This window comes from Oncorhynchus masou, chromosome 20, assembly GCF_036934945.1.
Source record: "Oncorhynchus masou masou isolate Uvic2021 chromosome 20, UVic_Omas_1.1, whole genome shotgun sequence".
Taxonomy (NCBI): domain Eukaryota; kingdom Metazoa; phylum Chordata; class Actinopteri; order Salmoniformes; family Salmonidae; genus Oncorhynchus; species Oncorhynchus masou.
The window spans coordinates 12752595-12774788 of NC_088231.1; the positions used below are offsets into that span (position 1 = coordinate 12752595).

General features: G+C 43.5%; 1 protein-coding gene across 2 annotated transcripts in view; it reads right to left on the reverse strand.

Annotated features, from left to right (window-relative positions):
- The window catches only part of LOC135506985 (N-acetylgalactosaminyltransferase 7-like), a 39364-nt gene extending 25694 nt beyond the window's left edge, over positions 1-13670 (reverse strand). The window contains exons 1-2 of one of the 2 annotated variants that reach the window (XM_064926433.1): positions 13285-13670; positions 11813-12261 (exon numbers count right to left, since the gene is read on the reverse strand). In XM_064926433.1, coding sequence (XP_064782505.1) covers positions 11813-12261; positions 13285-13407 — 572 coding nt within the window. In that variant the 5' untranslated portion in view covers positions 13408-13670. The remainder of the gene's footprint in view (positions 1-11812; positions 12262-13284) is intronic. The other variant, XM_064926431.1, reaches the window with a different exon arrangement.
- Positions 13671-22194: the final 8524 nt, after the last annotated feature.

Here is a 22194-nt window from a genome sequence, read left to right on the forward strand (position 1 = left end):
ACAACCATCTCTGCAGCACTCCACCAATCAGCCCTTTATGGTACAGTGACCAGACAGAAGCCACTCCCCAGTAAAATGCACGACAGCCTGCTTGGAGTTTGCGAAAAGGCACCTGAAGACTCTTAGACCATGAGAAACAAGATTCTCTGGTCTGATGAAACCAAGATTGAACTCTTTGGCCTGAATGCAAAGCGTCACATCTGGAGGAAACCTGGCACCATCCCTACAGTGAAGCGTGGTGGTGGCAGCATCATGCTATGGGGATGTTTTTCAGGGACTGGGAGACTAGTCAGGATTGAGGGAAAGATGAACAGAGCAAAGTATAGAGAGATCCTTGATTTAAAAAAAAGTGCTCCAGAGTGCTCTGGGGGCGAAGGTTCACCTTCCAACAGGACAACGACAATAAGACCACAGCCAAGACCGTGCAGGAGTGGCTTCAGAACAAGTCTCTGAATGTCCTTGAGTGGCCCAGCTAGAGCCCAGACTTGAACCCAATCTAACATCTCTGGAGAGACCTGAAAATAGCTGTGCAGCGACGCTCAACATCCAACCTGACAGTGCTTGAGAGGATCTGCAGAGGAAAATGGGAGATACTCCCCAAAGACAGGTGTGTCAAGCTTGTAGCATCATACCCAAGAAGACTCGAGGCTGCAATCACTGCCAAAGGTGATTCAGCAAACTACTGGGTAAAGGGTCGGAATACTTATGTAAATATGATACTTCAGTTTTATTTGTAATAAAATGTGGAAAAGGGGGTCTGAATACTTTCCAAATGCACTGTATTTAGTCAAAATCTCATGAGTTACAGACTAATAGAGATGTATAGAGGGGACCATTTCCACTAGACAGGAAAACCCGCTATGGGCTTTGCCATCACAAAAGGGATCAATGGCAAAGATTAGAGGTGCGCCCTCTATACAATTCTACTGACAGCAGCTGTCATGACATTTCTCCAAACAGCCTCTCAGCTCGCATTAGAACTAACTGAGGAAACAAGTTGAGATCGGATCATGGAAACACGCCCGGGTAGAGATCTGATTCTGAATGTAACGCAGGCATCATTTGATAAATTAACTAACATTGCCCAATTTGAAAACGCGTTACTTCACTCCGTTACTTTTATGTAATCAGATTGCTTTTTATGAGTAACAGGTTAAGGCATTACCCCAACACAGGTGATTGCTAAAACGGGACAACTGATAGGTACAGCATTGAAAGTAGTAGTTCATGGAAATTTAAAAAAGTATGTCATACATTTAATCGTTCAACTCATCGTTAGTGATAATTCAATCAATTTATCATGATATGGATTTTTGTCCATGTCGCCAAGCAACTGATATATTTCCCCCTCATTCTTTATAGACGGGTTGGCTGTTTAGCAACAAAACTGACATGTGAGCAACTAAATCAGGCAAAACAGCCCGGATTGGCTTAGATTAAATAGTTAACAGTCTCCAATGTTTATTGAAAACAAATACATTTGCACAATGAGCTAACTTATAGCAAACATATATCCGACTTTTATGTGCACAAACATATAGCTTTGTCCTACCAACATTTTTCTGCATAACTTCCTATTCTCTTCCCAACAGCAGAAATGACAAACATATACAGTAAGAATATTATATAGGAATTATCTGCCCATGTAAATTCCCAATTCAGCTGCATAGACGTTGCACATTACATACAAAACAGACAAGTGGAGAGAGCGAGAGCCTTGCTATTGGGAGCCGCTGCCGTGGGCAGACCTGGCTCTCAAGACAGGCTGTGCAGACTGCCCACAAAATGGAGGTGGAAACTGTGCTGCACTTCCTACCCTCCTGCCAAATGTATGACCAGACATATTTCCCCTCAGATTACACAGACCCAAAGACTTAGAAAACAAATCCAATTTTGATAACTCCAAAATACCAGTGTGCAATCACAGCAGCAGGATTTGTGACCCGTTGTCACAAAAGGGCTACCAGTGAACAAACACCATTGCAAATACAACCCATATATTTATTTTCCCTTTGGTACATTGTAACACTGTACATAGCCATAATATAACATTTGAAATGTATATTCTTAACTTTTGTAAAACTGTCCCTTCAGTATATACACACCACTCAGCTTATAAACTGTCCCTTCAGTATATACACACCACTCAGCTTATAAACTGTCCCTTCAGTATATACACACCACTCAGCTTATAAACTGTCCCTTCAGTATATACACACCACTCAGCTTATAAACTGTCCCTTCAGTATACACACACCACTCAGCTTATAAACTGTCCCTTCAGTATATACACACCACTCAGCTTATAAACTGTCCCTTCAGTATATACACACCACTCAGCTTATAAACTGTCCCTTCAGTAAACTGCTTATAAACTGTCCCTTCAGTATATACACACCACTCAGCTTATAAACTGTCCCTTCAGTATATACACACACCACTCAGCTTATAAACTGTCCCTTCAGTATACACACACCACTCAGCTTATAAACTGTCCCTTCAGTATATACACACCACTCAGCTTATAAACTGTCCCTTCAGTATATACACACCACTCAGCTTATAAACTGTCCCTTCAGTATATACACACACCACTCAGCTTATAAACTGTCCCTTCAGTATACACACACACCACTCAGCTTATAAACTGTCCCTTCAGTATATACACACCACTCAGCTTATAAACTGTCCCTTCAGTATATACACACACTCAGCTTATAAACTGTCCCTTCAGTAAATACACACCACTCAGCTTATAAACTGTCCCTTCAGTATACACACACCACTCAGCTTATAAACTGTCCCTTCAGTATATACACACCACTCAGCTTATAAACTGTCCCTTCAGTATATACTCAAAACTGTTCATGTAAACAGTAGATCCACTGTAGATTATTTCACATTGAAAATCACAGTAGCAGGGGGTTTAGAAACCATCACACCTACTCAATACTGTTATCCAGTTCACTTGCTTTGGCAATGCCAATAAAGCCCTTTGAATTGAGAGAGCAAAGCACAATCACAAGATGGTGCCGCAAAGCAGGCTATTGGCAAAGTAGTTTGGGTTACACATCTCCATCACAGTCACGTCATTGTTATCAACGTTCCGCAGACACATTGAGGTCTAAAAGTAGAACGGGAGCGAATGACCATTTTGCCCAGAGATGTAGTAGATTTCCCAAGTCCCTTGTGCTCAAGTCCAGGGCCCAGTGCTCAAGTCAGGTCACTGGGTCCACATGAAGTCAGAACAAATTATTTACCCAGTCAAGATATAGCATAGTGGAAAGTAGTCAAGTGGTTTGCTATCCCTTTTTCTTTCTGTGCACACCAACATTTTTGCATATAGGCTACTGGTAATTTTAACAAGGCCACATTCCACTGAGAAAAGTATGAACATTGTAGATTGAAATTCAATGTATCAAATTTCATTTATCACATGCACTGAATAACACTGGTGAAGACGTAACAGTAAAATACTAGCTTACAAACCATTCCTAACGATGCAGAGTTGAAAAAAAAAGAATAGTAACTAACAAGGAATAAAATACACAAGAATAGAGCTATATATATACAAGGAGTATCAGGTCAATGTACAGAGATCAGAGGAAACTATTACACTCGACGGAACGACTTGATTAGTGTAGTGTCAACAACGTAGCCACTGCCAGCTAGCCTACTCCAGCAGTACTGTATCATTTCAATCATTTTAGTCAATAAGATTCTTGCTACGTAAGCTTAACGTTCTGAACATTCGATAAGTGTAGTCCACTTGTCATTCCAATCTCCTTTGCATTAGCGTAGCCTCTTCTGTAGCCTGTCAACTATGTGTCTATCTATCCCTGTTCTCTCCTCTCTGCACAGACCATACAAACGCTCCACGCCGCGGCCACCCTAATCTGGTGGTCCCAGCGCGCACGACCCACGTGGAGTTCCAGGTCTCCGGTAGCCTCTGGAACTGCCGATCTGCGGCCAACAAGGCAGAGTTCATCTCAGCCTATGCCTCCCTCCAGTCCCTCGACTTCTTGGCACTGACGGAAACATGGATCACCACAGACAACACTGCTACTCCTACTGCTCTCTCTTCGTCCGCCCACGTGTTCTCGCACACCCCGAGAGCTTCTGGTCAGCGGGGTGGTGGCACCGGGATCCTCATCTCTCCCAAGTGGTCATTCTCTCTTTCTCCCCTTACCCATCTGTCTATCGCCTCCTTTGAATTCCATGCTGTCACAGTTACCAGCCCTTTCAAGCTTAACATCCTTATCGCCCTCCAGGTTCCCTCGGAGAGTTCATCAATGAGCTTGATGCCTTGATAAGCTCTTTTCCTGAGGACGGCTCACCTCTCACAGTCCTGGGCGACTTTAACCTCCCCACGTCTACCTTTGACTCATTCCTCTCTGCCTCCTTCTTTCCACTCCTCTCCTCTTTTGACCTCACCCTCTCACCTTCCCCCCTACTCACAAGGCAGGCAATACGCTCGACCTCATCTTTACTAGATGCTGTTCTTCCACTAACCTCATTGCAACTCCCCTCCAAGTCTCCGACCACTACCATGTATCCTTTTCCCTCTCGCTCTCATCCAACACTTCCCACACTGCCCCTACTCGGATGGTATCGCGCCGTCCCAACCTTCGCTCTCTCTCCCCCGCTACTCTCTCCTCTTCCATCCTATCATCTCTTCCCTCTGCTCATACCTTCTCCAACCTATCTCCTGATTCTGCCTCCTCAACCCTCCTCTCTTCCCTTTCTGCATCCTTTGACTCTCTATGTCCCCTATCCTCCAGGCCGGCTCGGTCCTCCCCTCCCGCTCCGTGGCTCGACGACTCATTGCGAGCTCACAGAACAGTGCTCCGGGCAGCCGAGCGGAAATGGAGGAAAACTCGCCTCCCTGCGGACCTGGCATCCTTTCACTCCCTCCTCTCTACATTTTCCTCCTCTGTCTCTGCTGCTAAAGCCACTTTCTTCCACTCTAAATTCCAAGCATCTGCCTCTAACCCTAGGAAGCTCTTTGCCACCTTCTCCTCCCTCCTGAATCCTCCTCCCCCTCCCCTCCTCCCTCTCTACAGATGACTACGTCAACCATTTTGAAAAGAAGGTCGACGACATCCGATCCTCGTTTGCTAAGTCAAACGACACCGCTGGTTCTGCTCACACTGCCCTACCCTGTGCTCTGACCTCTTTCTCCCCTCTCTCTCCAGATGAAATCTCGCTTCTTGTGACGGCCGGCCGCCCAACAACCTGCCCGCTTGACCCTATCCCCTCCTCTCTTCTCCAGACCATTTCCGGAGACCTTCTCCCTTACCTCACCTCGCTCATCAACTCATCCCTGACCGCTGGCTACGTCCCTTCCGTCTTCAAGAGAGCGAGAGTTGCACCCCTTCTGAAAAAACCTACACTCGATCCCTCCGATGTCAACAACTACAGACCAGTATCCCTTCTTTCTTTTCTCTCCAAAACTCTTGAACGTGCCGTCCTTGGCCAGCTCTCCCGCTATCTCTCTCAGAATGACCTTCTTGATCCAAATCAGTCAGGTTTCAAGACTAGTCAGTCAACTGAGACTGCTCTTCTCTGTATCACGGAGGCGCTCCGCACTGCTAAAGCTAACTCTCTCTCCTCTGCTCTCATCCTTCTAGACCTATCGGCTGCCTTCGACACTGTGAACCATCAGATCCTCCTCTCCACCCTCTACGAGTTGGGCATCTCCGGTGCGGCCCACGCTTGGATTGCGTCCTACCTGACAGGTCGCTCCTACCAGGTGGCGTGGCGAGAATCTGTCTCCTCGCCACGCGCTCTCACCACTGGTGTCCCCCAGGGCTCTGTTCTAGGCCCTCTCCTATTCTCGCTATACACCAAGTCACCTGGCTCTGTCATAACCTCACATGGTCTCTCCTATCATTGCTATGCAGACGACACACAATTAATCTTCTCCTTTCCCCCTTCTGATGACCAGGTGGCGAATCGCATCTCTGCATGTCTGGCAGACATATCAGTGTGGATGACGGATCACCACCTCAAGCTGAACCTCGGCAAGACGGAGCTGCTCTTCCTCCCGGGGAAGGACTGCCCGTTCCATGATCTCGCCATCACGGTTGACAACTCCATTGTTTCCTCCTCCCAGAGCGCTAAGAACCTTGGCGTGATCCTGGACAACACCCTGTCGTTCTCAACTAACATCAAGGCGGTGGCCCGTTCCTGTAGGTTCATGCTCTACAACATCCGCAGAGTACGCCCCTGCCTCACACAGGAAGCGGCGCAGGTCCTAATCCAGGCACTTGTCATCTCCCGTCTGGATTACTGCAACTCGCTGTTGGCTGGGCTCCCTGCCTGTGCCATTAAACCCCTACAACTCATCCAGAACGCCGCAGCCCGTCTGGTGTTCAACCTTCCCAAGTTCTCTCACATCACCCCGCTCCTCCGCTCTCTCCACTGGCTTCCAGTTGAAGCTCGCATCCGCTACAAGACCATGGTGCTTGCCTACGGAGCTGTGAGGGGAACGGCACCGCAGTACCTCCAGGCTCTGATCAGGCCCTACACCCAAACAAGGGCACTGCGTTCATCCACCTCTGGCCTGCTCGCCTCCCTACCACTGAGGAAGTACAGTTCCCGCTCAGCCCAGTCAAAACTGTTCGCTGCTCTGGCCCCCCAATGGTGGAACAAACTCCCTCACGACGCCAGGACAGCGGAGTCAATCACCACCTTCCGGAGACACCTGAAACCCCACCTCTTCAAGGAATACCTAGGATAGGATAAAGCAATCCTTCTCACCCCCCTTAAATGATTTAGATGCACTATTGTAAAGTGGCTGTTCCACTGATGTCAGAAGGTGAATTCACCAATTTGTAAGTCGCTCTGGATAAGAGCGTCTGCTAAATGACTTAAATGTAAATGTTAAATGTATTAGACATAGATAAGTACATTAAGGCAGGGTAGGCATCAGAATAGATAAGAGTCTAATAAAATAAAACAGTAGCAGCAAATGAGTGTAAAAGTGTGTATGTTTGTGTTGTGTCGGTGTGTGAATGACCGCGTGAGATGGTTTGGGTACCATTAATTGACAATTTAGTAATCTGGCTATTTAGCAGTCTTATGGATAGAAGCGGGGTAGAAGCGGTCTCGGAGACAATGCCCTGAAACGGTTTACCGGATAGTAGCAGAGTGAACAGTCTATGTATGGCTTGGGTGACTGGAGTCTTTGGGAATTTTTCGGGCCTTTCTCTGACACTGTCTGATATATACACTGACCAAAAATATAAATTCAACATGTACAGTGCCTTGCGAAAGTATTCGGCCCCCTTGAACTTTGCAACCTTTTGCCACATTTCAGGCTTCAAACATAAAGATATAAAACTGTATTTTTTTGTGAAGAATCAACAACAAGTGGGACACAATCATGAAGTGGAACGACATTTATTGGATATTTCAAACTTTAACAAATCAAAAACTGAAATATTGGGCGCGCAAAATTATTCAGCCCCTTTACTTTCAGTGCAGCAAACTCTCTCCAGAAGTTCAGTGAGGATCTCTGAATGATCCAATGTTGACCTAAATGACTAATGATGATAAATACAATCCACCTGTGTGTAATCAAGTCTCCGTATAAATGCACCTGGACTGTGATAGTCTCAGAGGTCAGTTTTAAAAGCGCATTACGTCCAACGTGTAATCATGCCAGACCAGGACCTCCACATCCTGCTTCGTCACCTGTGGGATCGTCTGAGACCAGCCACCCTGACAGCTGATGAAACTGAGAACAATTTTTGTCTGTAATAAACCCCTTTTGTGAAGAAAAAAAACTCATTGACTGGCTGGGCTTGGCTCCCCAGTGGGTCGGCCTATGCCCTTCCAGGCCCATCCATGGCTGCGCCCTTCTAGTCATGTGAAATCCATAGAATAGGGCCTAATGAATTTCTTTCAATTAACTGATTTCCTTATAGGAACTGTAAAACTCAATTTTAAAAAAATTGTTGAAATCATTGAGTTTATATTTTTGTTCAGTATAGATGTCCTGGATGGCAGGGAGCTCAGTCCCAGTAGTCCCAGTGATGTGCTGGGCTGTTCGCGCCACCCTTTATAGCACTTTGCGGTCAAGGGCAGTACAATTGCCATACCAAGTGGTGAGGCAGCCATTCAAGGTGCTCTCGATGGCACAGCTGTAGAACTTTGAGGATCTGAGTGCCCATGCCAAATCTTTCCAACCTCCTGAGAGGGGGGGTGGCGATTTGCCAATTTTTAAAATGTATTTTTATACCTTTAACGAGGCAAGTCAGTTAAGAACACATTCTTATTTTCAATGATGGCCTAGGAACAGTGGGTTAACTGCCTCATTCAGGGGCAGAACAACAGATTTTCACCTTGTCAGCTCGGGGGATCCACTCTTGCAACCTTACAGTTAACTAGTCCAACGCAATAAAGACCTGCCTCATTGTCTTCTCCAAGGACACTGCCTGTTACGCAAATGCAGTAAACCAAGGTAAGTTGCTAGCTAGCATTAAACGTATCTTATAAAAAAAACAATCAATCATAATCACTAGTTAACTACACATGGTTGATGATATTACCTAGCGTGTCCTGCGTTGCATATAATCTGACTGAGCATAAAAGTAGGCAGAAGCAGGCGCGTAAACGTTCATTCAAACAGCACTTTCGTGCGTTTTGCCAGCAGCTCTTCGTAGTGCGTCAAGCATTGCGCTGTTTATGACTTCAAGCCTATCAACTCCCGAGATGAGGCTGGTGTAACTGAAGTGAAATGGCTAGCTAGTTAGTGCGCGCTAAGTGTCTCAAACGTCACTTGCTCTGAGCCTTCTAGTAGTTGTTCCCCTTGCTCTGCATGGGTAACGCTGCTTCGATGGTGGCTGTTGTCGTTGTGTTGCTGTTTCAAGCTCAGGGAGGAGCGAGGAGAGGGACGGAAGCTATACTGTTACACTGGCAATACTAAAGTGCCTATAAGAACATCCAATAGTCAAAGGTTAATGAAATACAAATGGTATAGAGGGAAATAGTCCTATAATAACTACAACCTAAAACTTGGGAATATTGAAGACTCATGTTAAAAGGAACCACCAGCTTTCACATTTTCTCATGTTCTGAGCAAGGAACTGAAACGTTAGCTTTCTTACATAGCACATATTGCACTTTTACTTTCTTCTCCAACACTTGTTTTTTGCATTATTTAAACCAAATTGAACATGTTTCATTATTCACTTGAGGCTAAATAGATTTTATTGATGTATTATATTAAGTTAAAATAAGTGTTCATTCAGTATTGTTGTAATTGTCATTATTACAATTAAATAATTAAAAAGTCTGATTAATCGGTATCAGCTTTTTTGGTCCTCCAATAATCGGTATCGGTGTTGAAAAATCATAATCGGTCGACCTCTAGTGTGGACCATGTTAAGTCCTTAGCGATATGAACGCCAAGATCTCAACAGCTCCGTTGATGTGGATGGGGGCATGCTCTCCCCTTTCTCCTATAGTCCACAATCAGCTCATTGGTCTTACTGACGTTGAGGGAGAGGTTTTTGTCCTGGCACCACACTGCTAAGCCTGACATCCTCCCTGTAGGCTGACTCGTCTCCGTCAGTGATCAGGCCGACCACCGTTATATCTTCAGCAAACTTGATAGTGTTGGAGTCGTGCACGACCACGCAGTCGTTGCTGAACAGGATGTACAGGACGGGACGAAGCACACACCCCTGAGGGGCCCCGTGCTAAGGGTCAGCCTGGCGGAGGTGTTGTTGCCTACCCTCACCACCTGGGGCCGACACGTCAGGAAGTCCAAGATCCAGTTGCAGAGGGAGGGACTAGTCCCAGGGTGGGAGGGCTGAGCGACACTACAAATTCAAAGATGGCTATAGAAGAGTAGGCCTACTCAAGGGAGAGAAAAAAAACACACCTAGACCGTTTTATTATAATGTGTTTTTTGGGGCTTGTGTTTCTCAACCAGGCAAAGGGTAGCTACTTAAAAAAAGGCAGGTTAGTGAAGGTGAAGCGATCGGTCCAAAAACTCTTTCTCAGTCCACTTAGTAAACTGAAATACATTTTTTGTCAGTTATAGTCTCGTCAATTGCCACAAAAATAGTTGTTCGACAAATAGTTCAGTCACCATTTGCTGCCAAACTTAACACTAGTAGAAAAACCTTTTTGCTAGCCATCAGACCACGTGTATAATTTGTGATGTACAATAGGCTTACCTCGTCATAAATTGAGTAGCACATTTCAGACAATGCGTCTTACAGTGTATAACTCAATCAAGGCGTTACATAGAAAGCCAGCATTCTTCCTTGCATCATTCTTAGCTCAGGCAGTAGGAAGCTCTCTCATCCATTTATATGCAGATGATACGGTCTTATACGCAGCTGGCCCATCCCCGGATTTTGTGTTAAATGCTCTACAACAAAGCTTTCTTAGTGTCCAACAAGCTTTCTCTACCCTTAATTCTGTTCTGAACACCTCCAAAACAAAGGTCATGTGTTTTGGTAAATAATAATTTTCTTAACTGACTTGCCTAGTTAAATAAAGGTTAAATAAAATAAATACAAAAAGATTTCTTACCATTATTAGAAGAATGATGCTACATTTCCACATTCTAAGTGGGTAGAATGTGGCCGATACAGACATGACTTGACAAACACATCTTCAATCGAACACCTAGACCTAATTGGTGTGTAAATGGAAACACTACGAACAGAATAGAGAAGCTACGACTCAGATCTCAAGGTGGGAATTTGTGACACACAATATCTACGGTTTTGATAATGGACCAACTGAATAGTTTGACTACCAAAGAATTGCTTTTGTATTGGACTGGTGGAAGGCCTTTGTTCTGTTAACATTGCACAACCAACCCTGCCCCACACCCTTGTCATACCAGCCCTTCAGGTATAGAATTGTGCTTGCAACACCAGAATAGTGAGTTAGATTCCAATGTATGCATGAATGACAAAGTTGCTTTGGATAAAAGTGTCTGCTAAATGACATGTACCAGGATTGACATAAAGGGTTGCCCTATTGCCTAGGGCAAGTGAACTGAACAGATGACTCAAGTTGAGCCTCCTCTTAGGTTGCCATATTGAGCAGGTGAAACCAAAACTGTAAAAATAATTCCAATAGCCTAGCTGATCTTTCTGGTTCCTCCCACCTATTGTTTAAGTGAAAGACAGACAATTTATGTCAGTCTGGCAATTTGAGCCTGCTCTGATAATTATTTTTTGCTGATAACTAAAATTCTTTATTCTATCAGGTCTTTGATTCCTCCCCTGTGTCAGTAAAGGGCAGCTAGTATGGCATGTGTGTGTGAATTAACTATTTACATTCTCAGGCAATTGATCATAATCGTCAGGCAAAAAAATTTAAAAAAAGACTCCTGACTTGCCTGATGGGCAAGTGCCTTTCAGACCTTAATGTCAAGCCATGAACACATTATGATCTTTAAAAAAAATACATTTGTGAAAGGAACGATGAAGTAACAGTCAACTGGAACACCCAGTGAGACATATTTAGAAGAGAAAAAACATTAAATTGATGACAGTTCCTTAACACACGTACCATTCCGAAAGGCCTAGCTACATCCTTAATAGGGACGACTACTAGTCTATACAACACAGTACCACCAATCCATACAGTAGCCATCTACCTGGGCTCTAAGGCCTACTACTGTAACCTACTCTTTATGGTGAATGTCACAGATTCCTTCTTCATTCCAATTCAAATGCCATAACACACAAACCATTCCAATAGGCCTAGGTCAAAAAAAAAAATTATACCAGCACCTAGTCTATCTGCCTGGATTGGGCTCAGGCCTTACACTACTTACTCTTCATGGCGAATGTCGCTGATGGTCCTGTCTAGGGAGATCATGTCGCTGGCCACCATGTTGAAGCCAAATTCCTTAATGCTGGCCTGGGCGGCCTCGTGGTACTCTGCTCCCAGGACGAACGGCTTCGCCCCCTCCCCAGGCCCATCCTGCACCCCGTGGGGCTCCGGCTCCTTAAGCTCAAAGTTCCCCAGGGTCCCCTTCCTTAGGACGGGTGCCGAGTAGACATTGGTGTGGGGCTTGAAGGTGACATACTGTTTCTGGATGACATTCTGCTGGTTCTGAGCACCGCCGGCTGGTTTGCCAGGAACCAGCTTGTCGTCTCCTCTGTTCTTCTGTCGGATGGAGTCCAGGTCCACCTCGACCCCTTCCACATGGGGCCAGGGGACCACGGGTTTGAACTTGTCAGCAATGTCATTCTTAGGCAAGAGGTTAGGGGCATCTCCCTCCTGCATAGAATCAGAGAGAGATTAGCTAGGCCTATTGCTTTTCCAAGGCTTAAAATGGAGGGTGTGATAGATTATCAAGCAAGTTTAGCTGACAGCGGTAGCTACTAGCTTTTACAAGGCGTAAAAGGGTTAAACAGATTATGCTCTTAATCTAGGTTTGCAGGATCAGCAAAGGTCTTAATCTGCCCTACTTGACAGCTCAATTGGCTAACTAGTCCCCCAGCAATTAGCTTAAAGTCGAATTCCTTCACTGGCCACATTACGGTATGCACATGCGTTTATGTTCATGAGGTTCACAATAAACATCGCTAGGAACATTGCATAGCTAACCAATATAAATTACACGGCATTGTTTGTTTTAACACAGTATCACTTATTCGACAAAGACAATTACAGCTTCGGTGCGAGTCTTGACAGGTGTGAGTTTAGCTTCAGGGATGCATTAACGTAGATAGCTAGCTTTCCAGGCATTCGTTTTGCCAGCTGGCTACGTGTCATTTCAACAACGTTTTACAAGATTGGTGGTGTCTTTTCATACAATGACAGTTATTGTCGAATTCGTGAGCAACAGGAGACAATTTTAACGAGAGACAGCTACCAGACTCAAGCCTTCCGGGTATGTTTGATATTGTCGTCAAAGCAAGCGGACATTCCGGAATGAGTGGGGTTCAATGCAGGAACGCTAGCTAGTTAACATTAGCTGTCTGGTTAACTAGTTAACGTTAGATACCAAAATGTATAAGCAAATGGTAGTCAGCAAGACTGTCATCAAGTCCCAATGACATTTTTGCACTCTAACGTTACAGTGGCTAGCTAAAATAGACCCAAACGCTAACAATCTCCATGACAACGACTCAGACTTGCTTGCTAGCTGACGTTAGCGACTTTAGCAACATGGTTCGGTAACGTTAGCCAGAATTACATGCCAAAAAATGTTATAGGATGCATAGCTACAACAAAACACATGAAACATATAAAATTAACGTTTGACCAATAGAAAGCTGGTTGTAATTGAATACTTACCCGTTTAGCAAAGGGATTTTCGTCGTGCTCTATCGGCGAAAGGGAAGACCAAAGCACCACAAGCCCTAAGAATGTGGCAATAACTATTACACTACGAAGAATAAATCCAACTCTTAACCTCATTTTGAAAATAAGACCATCTACGAGGTGCTAGCTAACCTCGTTACTTCGTGGCACCCCTGCCTGCCAAAGACAGTTCAATCCCAAATTGAGCCAACCGTGCGCCTCTCCTGATTTGAATCCCTCTTGTCCGCATGTAACATTATCTGCGCTCTCTCTCTGTCTGTCTGTCACACCGCCCTACTGCGAGCAAAAGTTGTAATATAAGCAGTGGCGACCCGTCATTCAGGGCAGGTGGGGCTCTTTTGAGCTTCATTTTTGTTGTTGTTGGGCACACCGCCCTACTGCGAGCAAAAGTTGTAATATAAGCAGTGGCGACCCGTCATTCAGGGCAGGTGGGGCTCATTTGAGCTTCATTTTTGTTGTTGGGGGGGGGCCTTTCCTGTTTTGCATGTTATTTGGCAGTAATACGTGTCACATATCAGTTGCAAACAAAGTAAAAAAAATCCAAATATATCATTAGAGTTAATAAAGCAGCATACAAACATGGTCTCTTTTTTGTTTTCTTGACTAAGACAGCTCCAAAATGCAGGTGTTTCAGCCTAGCTCAGTGCTTTCTGTGGTGGGGCAAGCCAGCAGAAAATACGGAGAGTTGCTCAGTGTTCTGTTACTCATGGGGACACTACGTCACTGCCAAGTCTAAGGGCAGAGCTAGAAAATACAAGCTCCTTGGGTGCTGCCACAGAGTGACATTAGAAGTGCCCATCCAAGAAGGCTGAAGGTCACTGGCCACAGATAAAATTATGTCAAATCACATTATCTACAGTATATTTGTTTGGACTGATCATGTCAACATCATACTTTCAAAATCTTAGCTATAAGTCATCATCATGAATCAAGTTGGCAATCTAGTTGCAAGTCCTTTTTAATACTTGTCATAAGAAGATAAATAATTAAGAGAAAATATAGGTAAAATGTATCGGTGCTCATTGCCCATTGGACATGAACATTACACAACAAGCTGGAAATCGCAAATTCAACATTAAGTGGTTTGGAAGGAATCAGTCGCTAACTGCAAGCATTGCAAAGCAATCATTAGCCTGCTATTTAGTGGAGTGGCTGTGTGGTCCCAAGTCAAAGATTAAGGGTCTATTTTCCTAGTTTGAAATGATAAACATTCAACATTGGCCATGCTGTCAATGAAGCTTGATTTGTGCCGCACAGAAAACAACTGTTAACTGGGAACTGCAAAATCTGACTTTAGTGAGTTCAAGACAATTGGGGACTCGGGGAAAAACGAACTACAACTGGGAAAATACGTTTAGAGCTTTCATCCAACTCGGAATTGTACATTTGGAACTCAGACCTCTTTCTAGAGCTATGACTGAAGATCACTGATGTCATCATGATTCTACCCCCCCCCCCCCAAGTTCCCAGTTGTCTTGAAAGCACCATAAATCCAGAGAATGTCAGACTTTGAAGACAAAGTTTGATGACAAAATTTTCCCATGAAAGACCGATGCGCCACCTTCCTGTTCAAGTGAGCACAGCAAGGTGAGTCCAGAAATGTCTTGTATGCTGCAGAATAAACTATGTAATATGCCAGGGAGATATGTATACTGTAGCTAAGAAAGTAATACTAAGTGTTGTGTAGTAAGCTGTTAGTAGCCCATGTGCCTCACCTTAATAATTTGATCTATTTTCACCTCTTAATTTCACCTACTGATCTGACTTGGTGGTGAACATGTAGCCTATAACCTGTTTTTGAGAAATGAAATATTGAATATTGTAAGAGCTTTCATTGTCTGCTTATATGCCCCCTTTATTTATCCTACGGTTCTGACTTGGTGTACAGGGAGAACACTTTAAGAATTGGCCATGTTCTGAATTCTGTTGCTGTACATTGCAAAAGTGCTAAACAAATAGATATATTGACTACGTGCGCCCTAGCTCGCTCATTAATGTCTTGATCAAAATTACGGATGGCCTCTTATCCGCTTGTCATCCTCTTATGCCATAGTTTTGTACATCTCAATTGTCAGTAGAAACCACATTAGTTTAAACAAGTCAGCCATATCAGCTATGTTTTTTTTAAGGCAGTAAATGAGGCTGAATGAACTGTTTCGCTGCCAGACAAGGCTCTGCTGATAGACAGGAGTAGCAGTGGTAAGGTGTTAGGACTGCTGTTGGGACTGCTGTTTGTTACCATTATAGTGTAATTCATGTATTTTTTGTGTGCTGTGTTGTGTAGTGGCTTTGCTGGCATGCATCCCACTTTTTTTTCCCCCACTAATATACACATGCTAAAATCAACACTGACTGTAAGACATGCCTATTATTTGTAGAACAATGCAATCTTATAGAAATTGGAACGCAGGTTGAAAAGGTAGACGGACACACGGATGTGGAGCAATCAAAACCAGGAAGCCACAGGCTTGTTTGATTAGCGGTTCGTATTTTCATAACTATAAAACATTGCCACATTTCGGTAGGCTATTACCCCAGATACAAGTCTTTGCTATTACAGATAGGTCCTTGATATCCAGGATCCTGGGCCGTCCCAACGATTACATCACCCCATTGAAGATTACATTTCAATGGTTAAGTTCAGGGTTGGGGTTGTTTGGTAAGGGTTGTGGTTATGGTTTTAAGGTAGGCATGTCTCAGGATTGCACTAACCATTACAGATTTTTCCATCATGCACAGAACCAACCAGGGGCAACATAACTGAACATGTTGTGAATGCCAACCTCACTGATATGTCACCTAGTTTGAGAAGCCCTCGAGGGGTGTGCCGGTGCCAGAACCGTAGGCACGGGAAGACCTCGTCACCATGTTTTGAATAGTGCTGCCTTTTAAAAAATGTTTTTTTTTTGGTAGCTCTGGGGCCTAATGCTTGTTTCAAATATTGACAAGAATTGTGTATTTCAGTCATATACTGCAAGTGATTTTTCATTTTACGCACAACATAACATGCATTCATTTGAGATGTGAAACATTTCAAAAGCATACTTCTGCTGCTCTGCTGCTTACATATCCTGGAGGTGTCAAACTTTGTTGACTCAAGTTCCAGAGATAGAGATAGGTGGAAGCTGCTGAGGGCAGGATGGCTCATAATAATGGCTTGAACAGAGCAAATGGAATGGCATCAATGGGCTCGCGAGTGTCGCTGTGGTCTAAGGCACTGTATCTCAGTTCTAGAAGCATCACTACAGACCCTGGTTTGATCCTGGGTTTGATCGGGAGTCCCATAGGGCGGCGCACAAATGTCCCTGCATCGTCCGGTTTAGGGTTTGGTCGGGGTAGGCCATCATTGTAAATAAGAATTTGTTCTTACCTGGCTTGCCTATTTAAATACTTACTTTAAAAAAACTATTTCCACTATTTCTGCTCTAGCCATTACCACAAGCCCGTCCTCCCCAATTAAGGTGCCACCAACCTCCTTTGATAGAGATATACACACACCCAATTGACTGGTTCTGACCCATGCTCCTACTTTTTTTTAAAGGTATCTGACCAACAGATGCATATCTGTATTCCCAGTCATGTGAAATCCATAGATTAGGGCCTAACAAATGTACTTGAATTGAATGATTTCATTATATGAACTGTAACTTAGTTTATGTAACTGTAAATCATTGAATGTTGAGTTTATATTTTTGTTCAGTATACAATACTCTTACATACTCTCACATCTGCTCCTGCAACGCCCTCTACTGCTCATCCTGTGTCTCCTTGACCTGCCGCCACTCCCCCAGTACCCTCTCCCCCTCCCTCTCTCTCTGTGTGTGTGTGGGCGTAGACAGGTGTGCTGGAGTCAGAGCAGATCCCCACCAGCTGCAACCTGTTCCATAATCAAGACCTCTACAAATATTCAGCCCAGCCACTTCCACAGTGCCAGATTGTAATCTCTGCTCAGTCAGTCTATGCTTCTAGCCATTTGTTACTATTAGAGCAAGTTATGCCTGTTTTCCTTGCCTGATGCTGTTTTCCTCTCCGCTACAGTTCCACCCGCTCTGGTCCCTGTCTCCAGTTCCACGTCTCGTTATCCAGCTACTCCATCCTGGATTCCCCTCCGGACCTGCTTACTCTGTCCCAACCCCTCTCACTCCAGCCTCAGCCTCCTCACCTGGTTTCCTGAAACACACCCAAGCTTCCCCTGGCATGCACTCCATCTTCCCCCTGTGTTTCAATAAATACATTGGTTACTTCATCCCAATCTCCTCACCTGGGTCTGCTCTTGGGTTCCACTCAGCGTAACACATTTGGCATGAGAGGATGCAAAATGTTAAAATCTATTTTATTCTACTGCCATGTACCCCTGTTCGTATTCTTATCTTTTATTATTCTTATTGTTGCTGCATTTTCGAAGAAGGACCCTAGAATTAGCATTTCGTTGGACGACGTATACCATGAGTATCCCGTAAGTACAACTTAAAACTAGAGGGGATTGAAATTATATTAATACCTTACATTTATTGAAAATGTGCAACTGAAAATACTTTACTGATTGCATTATTAATACCAACCATGGGATATACCCTTTTTGCCAATGTTTGCAACGCTTAATAGCAATAACCTATATCAGAGATGGGTAACTGATTGGGGTGAGGGCCCCAAAAAATGGAAGTCATGGGGCGCAGTGAGTTTACAGCAAAGTTTAAAGTTCATTTTCTGCAATCCTGCACATTTTGATATGGAGCACAGAGAACATATTTGGTGTTTTAAAGCAAGTTTGTAATTCTACACATTTTGCCATAGGCAGAGAAATTAGCATTTTTACAGCTCATTTCCTGCATTTCTACACATTTTGCCATAGGGTGGAGAAAAATGTTTGAGGTTTTTAATATTATAACTGATGAACAATGGGGCCCCACCCCGGTTGGTAATTTGGCCGTGCTTACTACAAGGTTAGATAGCTGTCTGCTAGACTAATTTACCACTCTAAAAACATCTAGCTGACAATTGAGTGACGGCTGAGGCACACCCAAATCTCGAAATTACACCTTGTGTATTCTATTATTCTAACTCTCAACAAGATGGAGGCCATGATTTGACCCCCCCCCTGCTCTATATTAACATAATGTGTGTTGCAGACAGCATTGAGGTGACTTCTTGACATTCCACAACAGCCTCTTACAAAGAAGCAAAACTTGTCTTCATAAAATAAAGTGGGATAGTGATGCGAGGCATGATTTGAGAGAACGTAGAATAACTGCTCATTTACAGAGTATCTTATCGCTTTCTGACTTTTGGCAAGGTCTCCGTATCAAGAGCAATCTATGTAATATCTAAATTATAGCCTGTTTTTATATCAGTTTTGCAGCAAAAATAGTAGAATGACTAGAGAAGCTGCAGGGGTGAATACATGGACACAGCTGACCTCTCATGTTCATTTATGGTAACTACAGAACAAATGACTAAAGCTCACTGATTGAATTCAAAACAATTATGAATACCTTCAATAGATTAGATTCATAAAAAAGGAATTAAGAACCCAAGTTAAAGGTGAGTAAAATGGAACTTAATTCCATTTGATGCATTTTTCTCTACTCGTATTCTGACCTTGAACTAATGCTGCATTCGTAACCAAGTCGGAATTGGGAAAAATACACTTTAATGCCAACTGGTAATTAATTACTAGTGGGAAACTCATTCTGCGTTCCCACTTCTCCCACATGCTGACTTCTGATGTCACCTACTAAGTCTGACAGCACAACTGATTGGCAAATGTACTGCAACTTGAGAAATCATAGACTGAACTGATTAAAAATAAGAAGAAACTATACTATGACACAAAGAAAAATTATATAAATAATGATAGTAAAAAGCTTTGGAAATGTTGGGAAAAAAGGCAAACAGCTCCATCATTCATTGAATCAGATGGCTCATTCATCACAAAACCCACTGATATTGCCAACTACTTTAATGATTTTTTCATTGGCAAGATGAGAAAACATAGGCATGACATGCCAGCAACAAATGCCGACACTACACATCCAAGTATATATGACCAAATTATGAAAGACAAGGATTGTAATTTGTTATTCTGTAAATGTAATGGTTTTCTTGTGGGGAAAGAGAGGCGGACCAAAATGCAGCGTGGTTAGTTTTGTGCTTCTTTAATAAAGATGAAAGTACTACAATCTACTAAACAAGAAACGTGAAAAAACCAAACCAGTCCTATCTGGTGCCACAAAGACAGGAACAATCACCCACAAAACCCAACACAAAACAGGCTACCTAAATATGGTTCCCAATCAGAGACAATGACTAACACCTGCCTCTGATTGTGAACCATATCAGGCCTAACATAGAAATGGACAAACCAGACACACAACATAGAACGCCCACCCAGCTCTCGTCCTGACCAACACTAAAACAAGGAAAACACACACAAACGATGGTCAGAACGTGACAGTAAAGTGAGTGTGGAAGAGGTGAAAATATTATTATTGTTGTCTATCAACAATGACAAGCCACCCAGGTCTGACAACTTGGATGGAAAATGACTGAGGATAAAAGCGGACAATATTATCACTCATCTTTGCCATATCTTCAATTGAAGCCTACTAGAAAGTGTGTGCCTTCAGGCCTGGAGGGAAGCTAAAGTCATTCCGCTACCTAAGAATAGTAAAGCCCCCTTTACTGGCTCATATAGCCGACCAATCAGCCTGTTACCAACCCTTAGTCAACTTTTTGAAATAATTATGTTTGACCAGATACAATGCTATGTTACAGTAAACAAATTGATAAACTTTCAGCACGCTTATAGGGAAGGACATTCAACAAGCACAGCACTCACACATATGACTGATGATTGGCTGTGTAATGAGGTGCGTACTGGCGGTAGAGAAGTCAGAAGCAGGAGAGCGAAAACGGATTTACCACGGTGTCGTGTAATCAACATAAACAGCCGTCAACAGAACAATACATGAAATGGGTCAAACAAAACCCGGTAATCACCAGCATACCGTGCACAAGCACTACAAGAAACAATTACGGACAAGGACATGGGGGAAAACAGAGGGTTAAATACACAACATGTAATTGATGGAATTGGAACCAGATGTGATGGAAGACAAGACAAAACCAATGGAAAATGAAAAGTGGATCGACGAAGGCTAGAAGGTCGGTGACGTCGACTGCCGAATGCCGCCCGAACAAGGAGAGGGACCAACTTCGGCAGAAGTCGTGACAGGCTGAGAGAAATTGATGATAAAAAGATTGTGGGGGCTGTTTTGCTAGATGTCAGTGGGGCTTTTGACATGACCAATCATAGTCTGCTGCTGGAAAAACGTATGTGTTATGGCTTTACACCCCTGCGACATAGTGGATAAAGAGTTACCTGTCTAACAGACCACAGAGGGTGTTCTTTAATGGAAGCCTCTCCAACATCATCCAGGTAGAATCCAGAATTCCCCAGGGCAATCTTTACTAACGACATGCCACTGGCTTTGAGTAAATCCAGTGTGTCTATGTATGTGAATGACTCAACACTATGCAAGTCAGCTACAGTTAGTTCGTTTCAGAATGGGTGGCACGGAATAAGTTAGTCCTAAATATTTCAAAAAGTAAAAGCATTGTATTTGGGACAAATAATTCACTAAACCCTAAACCTCAACTAAATCTTGTAATGAATAATGTGGAAATTGAGCAAGTTGAGGTGACTAAACTGCTTGGAGTACCCTGAATTGTAAACTGTCATGGTCAAAACATGTTGATATATCAGTAGCTAAGATGGGGGAGAATGTGGTGAGGTGAGATAAGGGAGGTAAAGGCAAAAAAAGGCCATGGTGGCAAAGTAAATACAATATAGCAAGTAAAACACTAGAATGGTAGATTTGCAAAGGAAGAATGTGCAAAAGTAGAAATAAAAATAATGGGATGCAAAGGAGCAAAATAAATAAATTAATTAAATACAGTAGGGAAAGAGGTAGTTGTTTGGGCTAAATTATAGGTGGGCTATGTACAGGTGCAGTAATCTGTGAGCTGCTCTGACAGTTGGTGCTTAAAGTTAGTGAGGGAGATAAGTGTTTCCAGTTTCAGAGATTTTTGTAGTTTGTTCCAGTCATTGGCAGCAGAGAACTGGAAGGAGAGGCGGCCAAAGAAAGAATTGGTTTTGCGGGTGACTAGAGAGATATACCTGCTGGAGCGTGTGCTACAGGTGGGAGATGCTATGGTGACCAGCGAGCTGAGATGAGGGGGACTTTACCTAGCAGGGTCTTGTAGATGACATGGAGCCAGTGGGTTTGGCGACGAGTATGAAGCGAGGGCCAGCCAACGAGAGCGTACAGGTCGCAATGGTGGGTAGTATATGGGGCTCTGGTGACAAAACGGATTGCACTGTGATAGACTGCATCCAATTTGTTGAGTAGGGTATTGGAGGCTATTTTGTAAATGACATCGCCAAAGTCGAGGATTGGTAGGATGGTCAGTTTTACAAGGGTATGTTTGGCAGCATGAGTGAAGGATGCTTTGTTGCGAAATAGGAAGCCAATTCTAGATTTAACTTTGGATTGGAGATGTTTGATATGGGTCTGGAAGGAGAGTTTACAGTCTAACCAGACACCTAAGTATTTGTAGTTGTCCACGTATTCTAAGTCAGAGCCGTCCGGAGTAGTGATGTTGGACAGGCGGGTAGGTGCAGGTAGCGATCGGTTGAAGAGCATGCATTTAGTAAATACAAATACCTACTCAGGAAATTACCCCGATAACAGCATTTTCGGCAGTTAAATGCAACAACAAAACATTATTTATAAAAAGCAATCTATTAATTTGTTTTTTGAACACTATCATTTGTTTCCAAGCATGATAGCTGTACTTCTAGTGTATGCAGCTTGTTTTGTC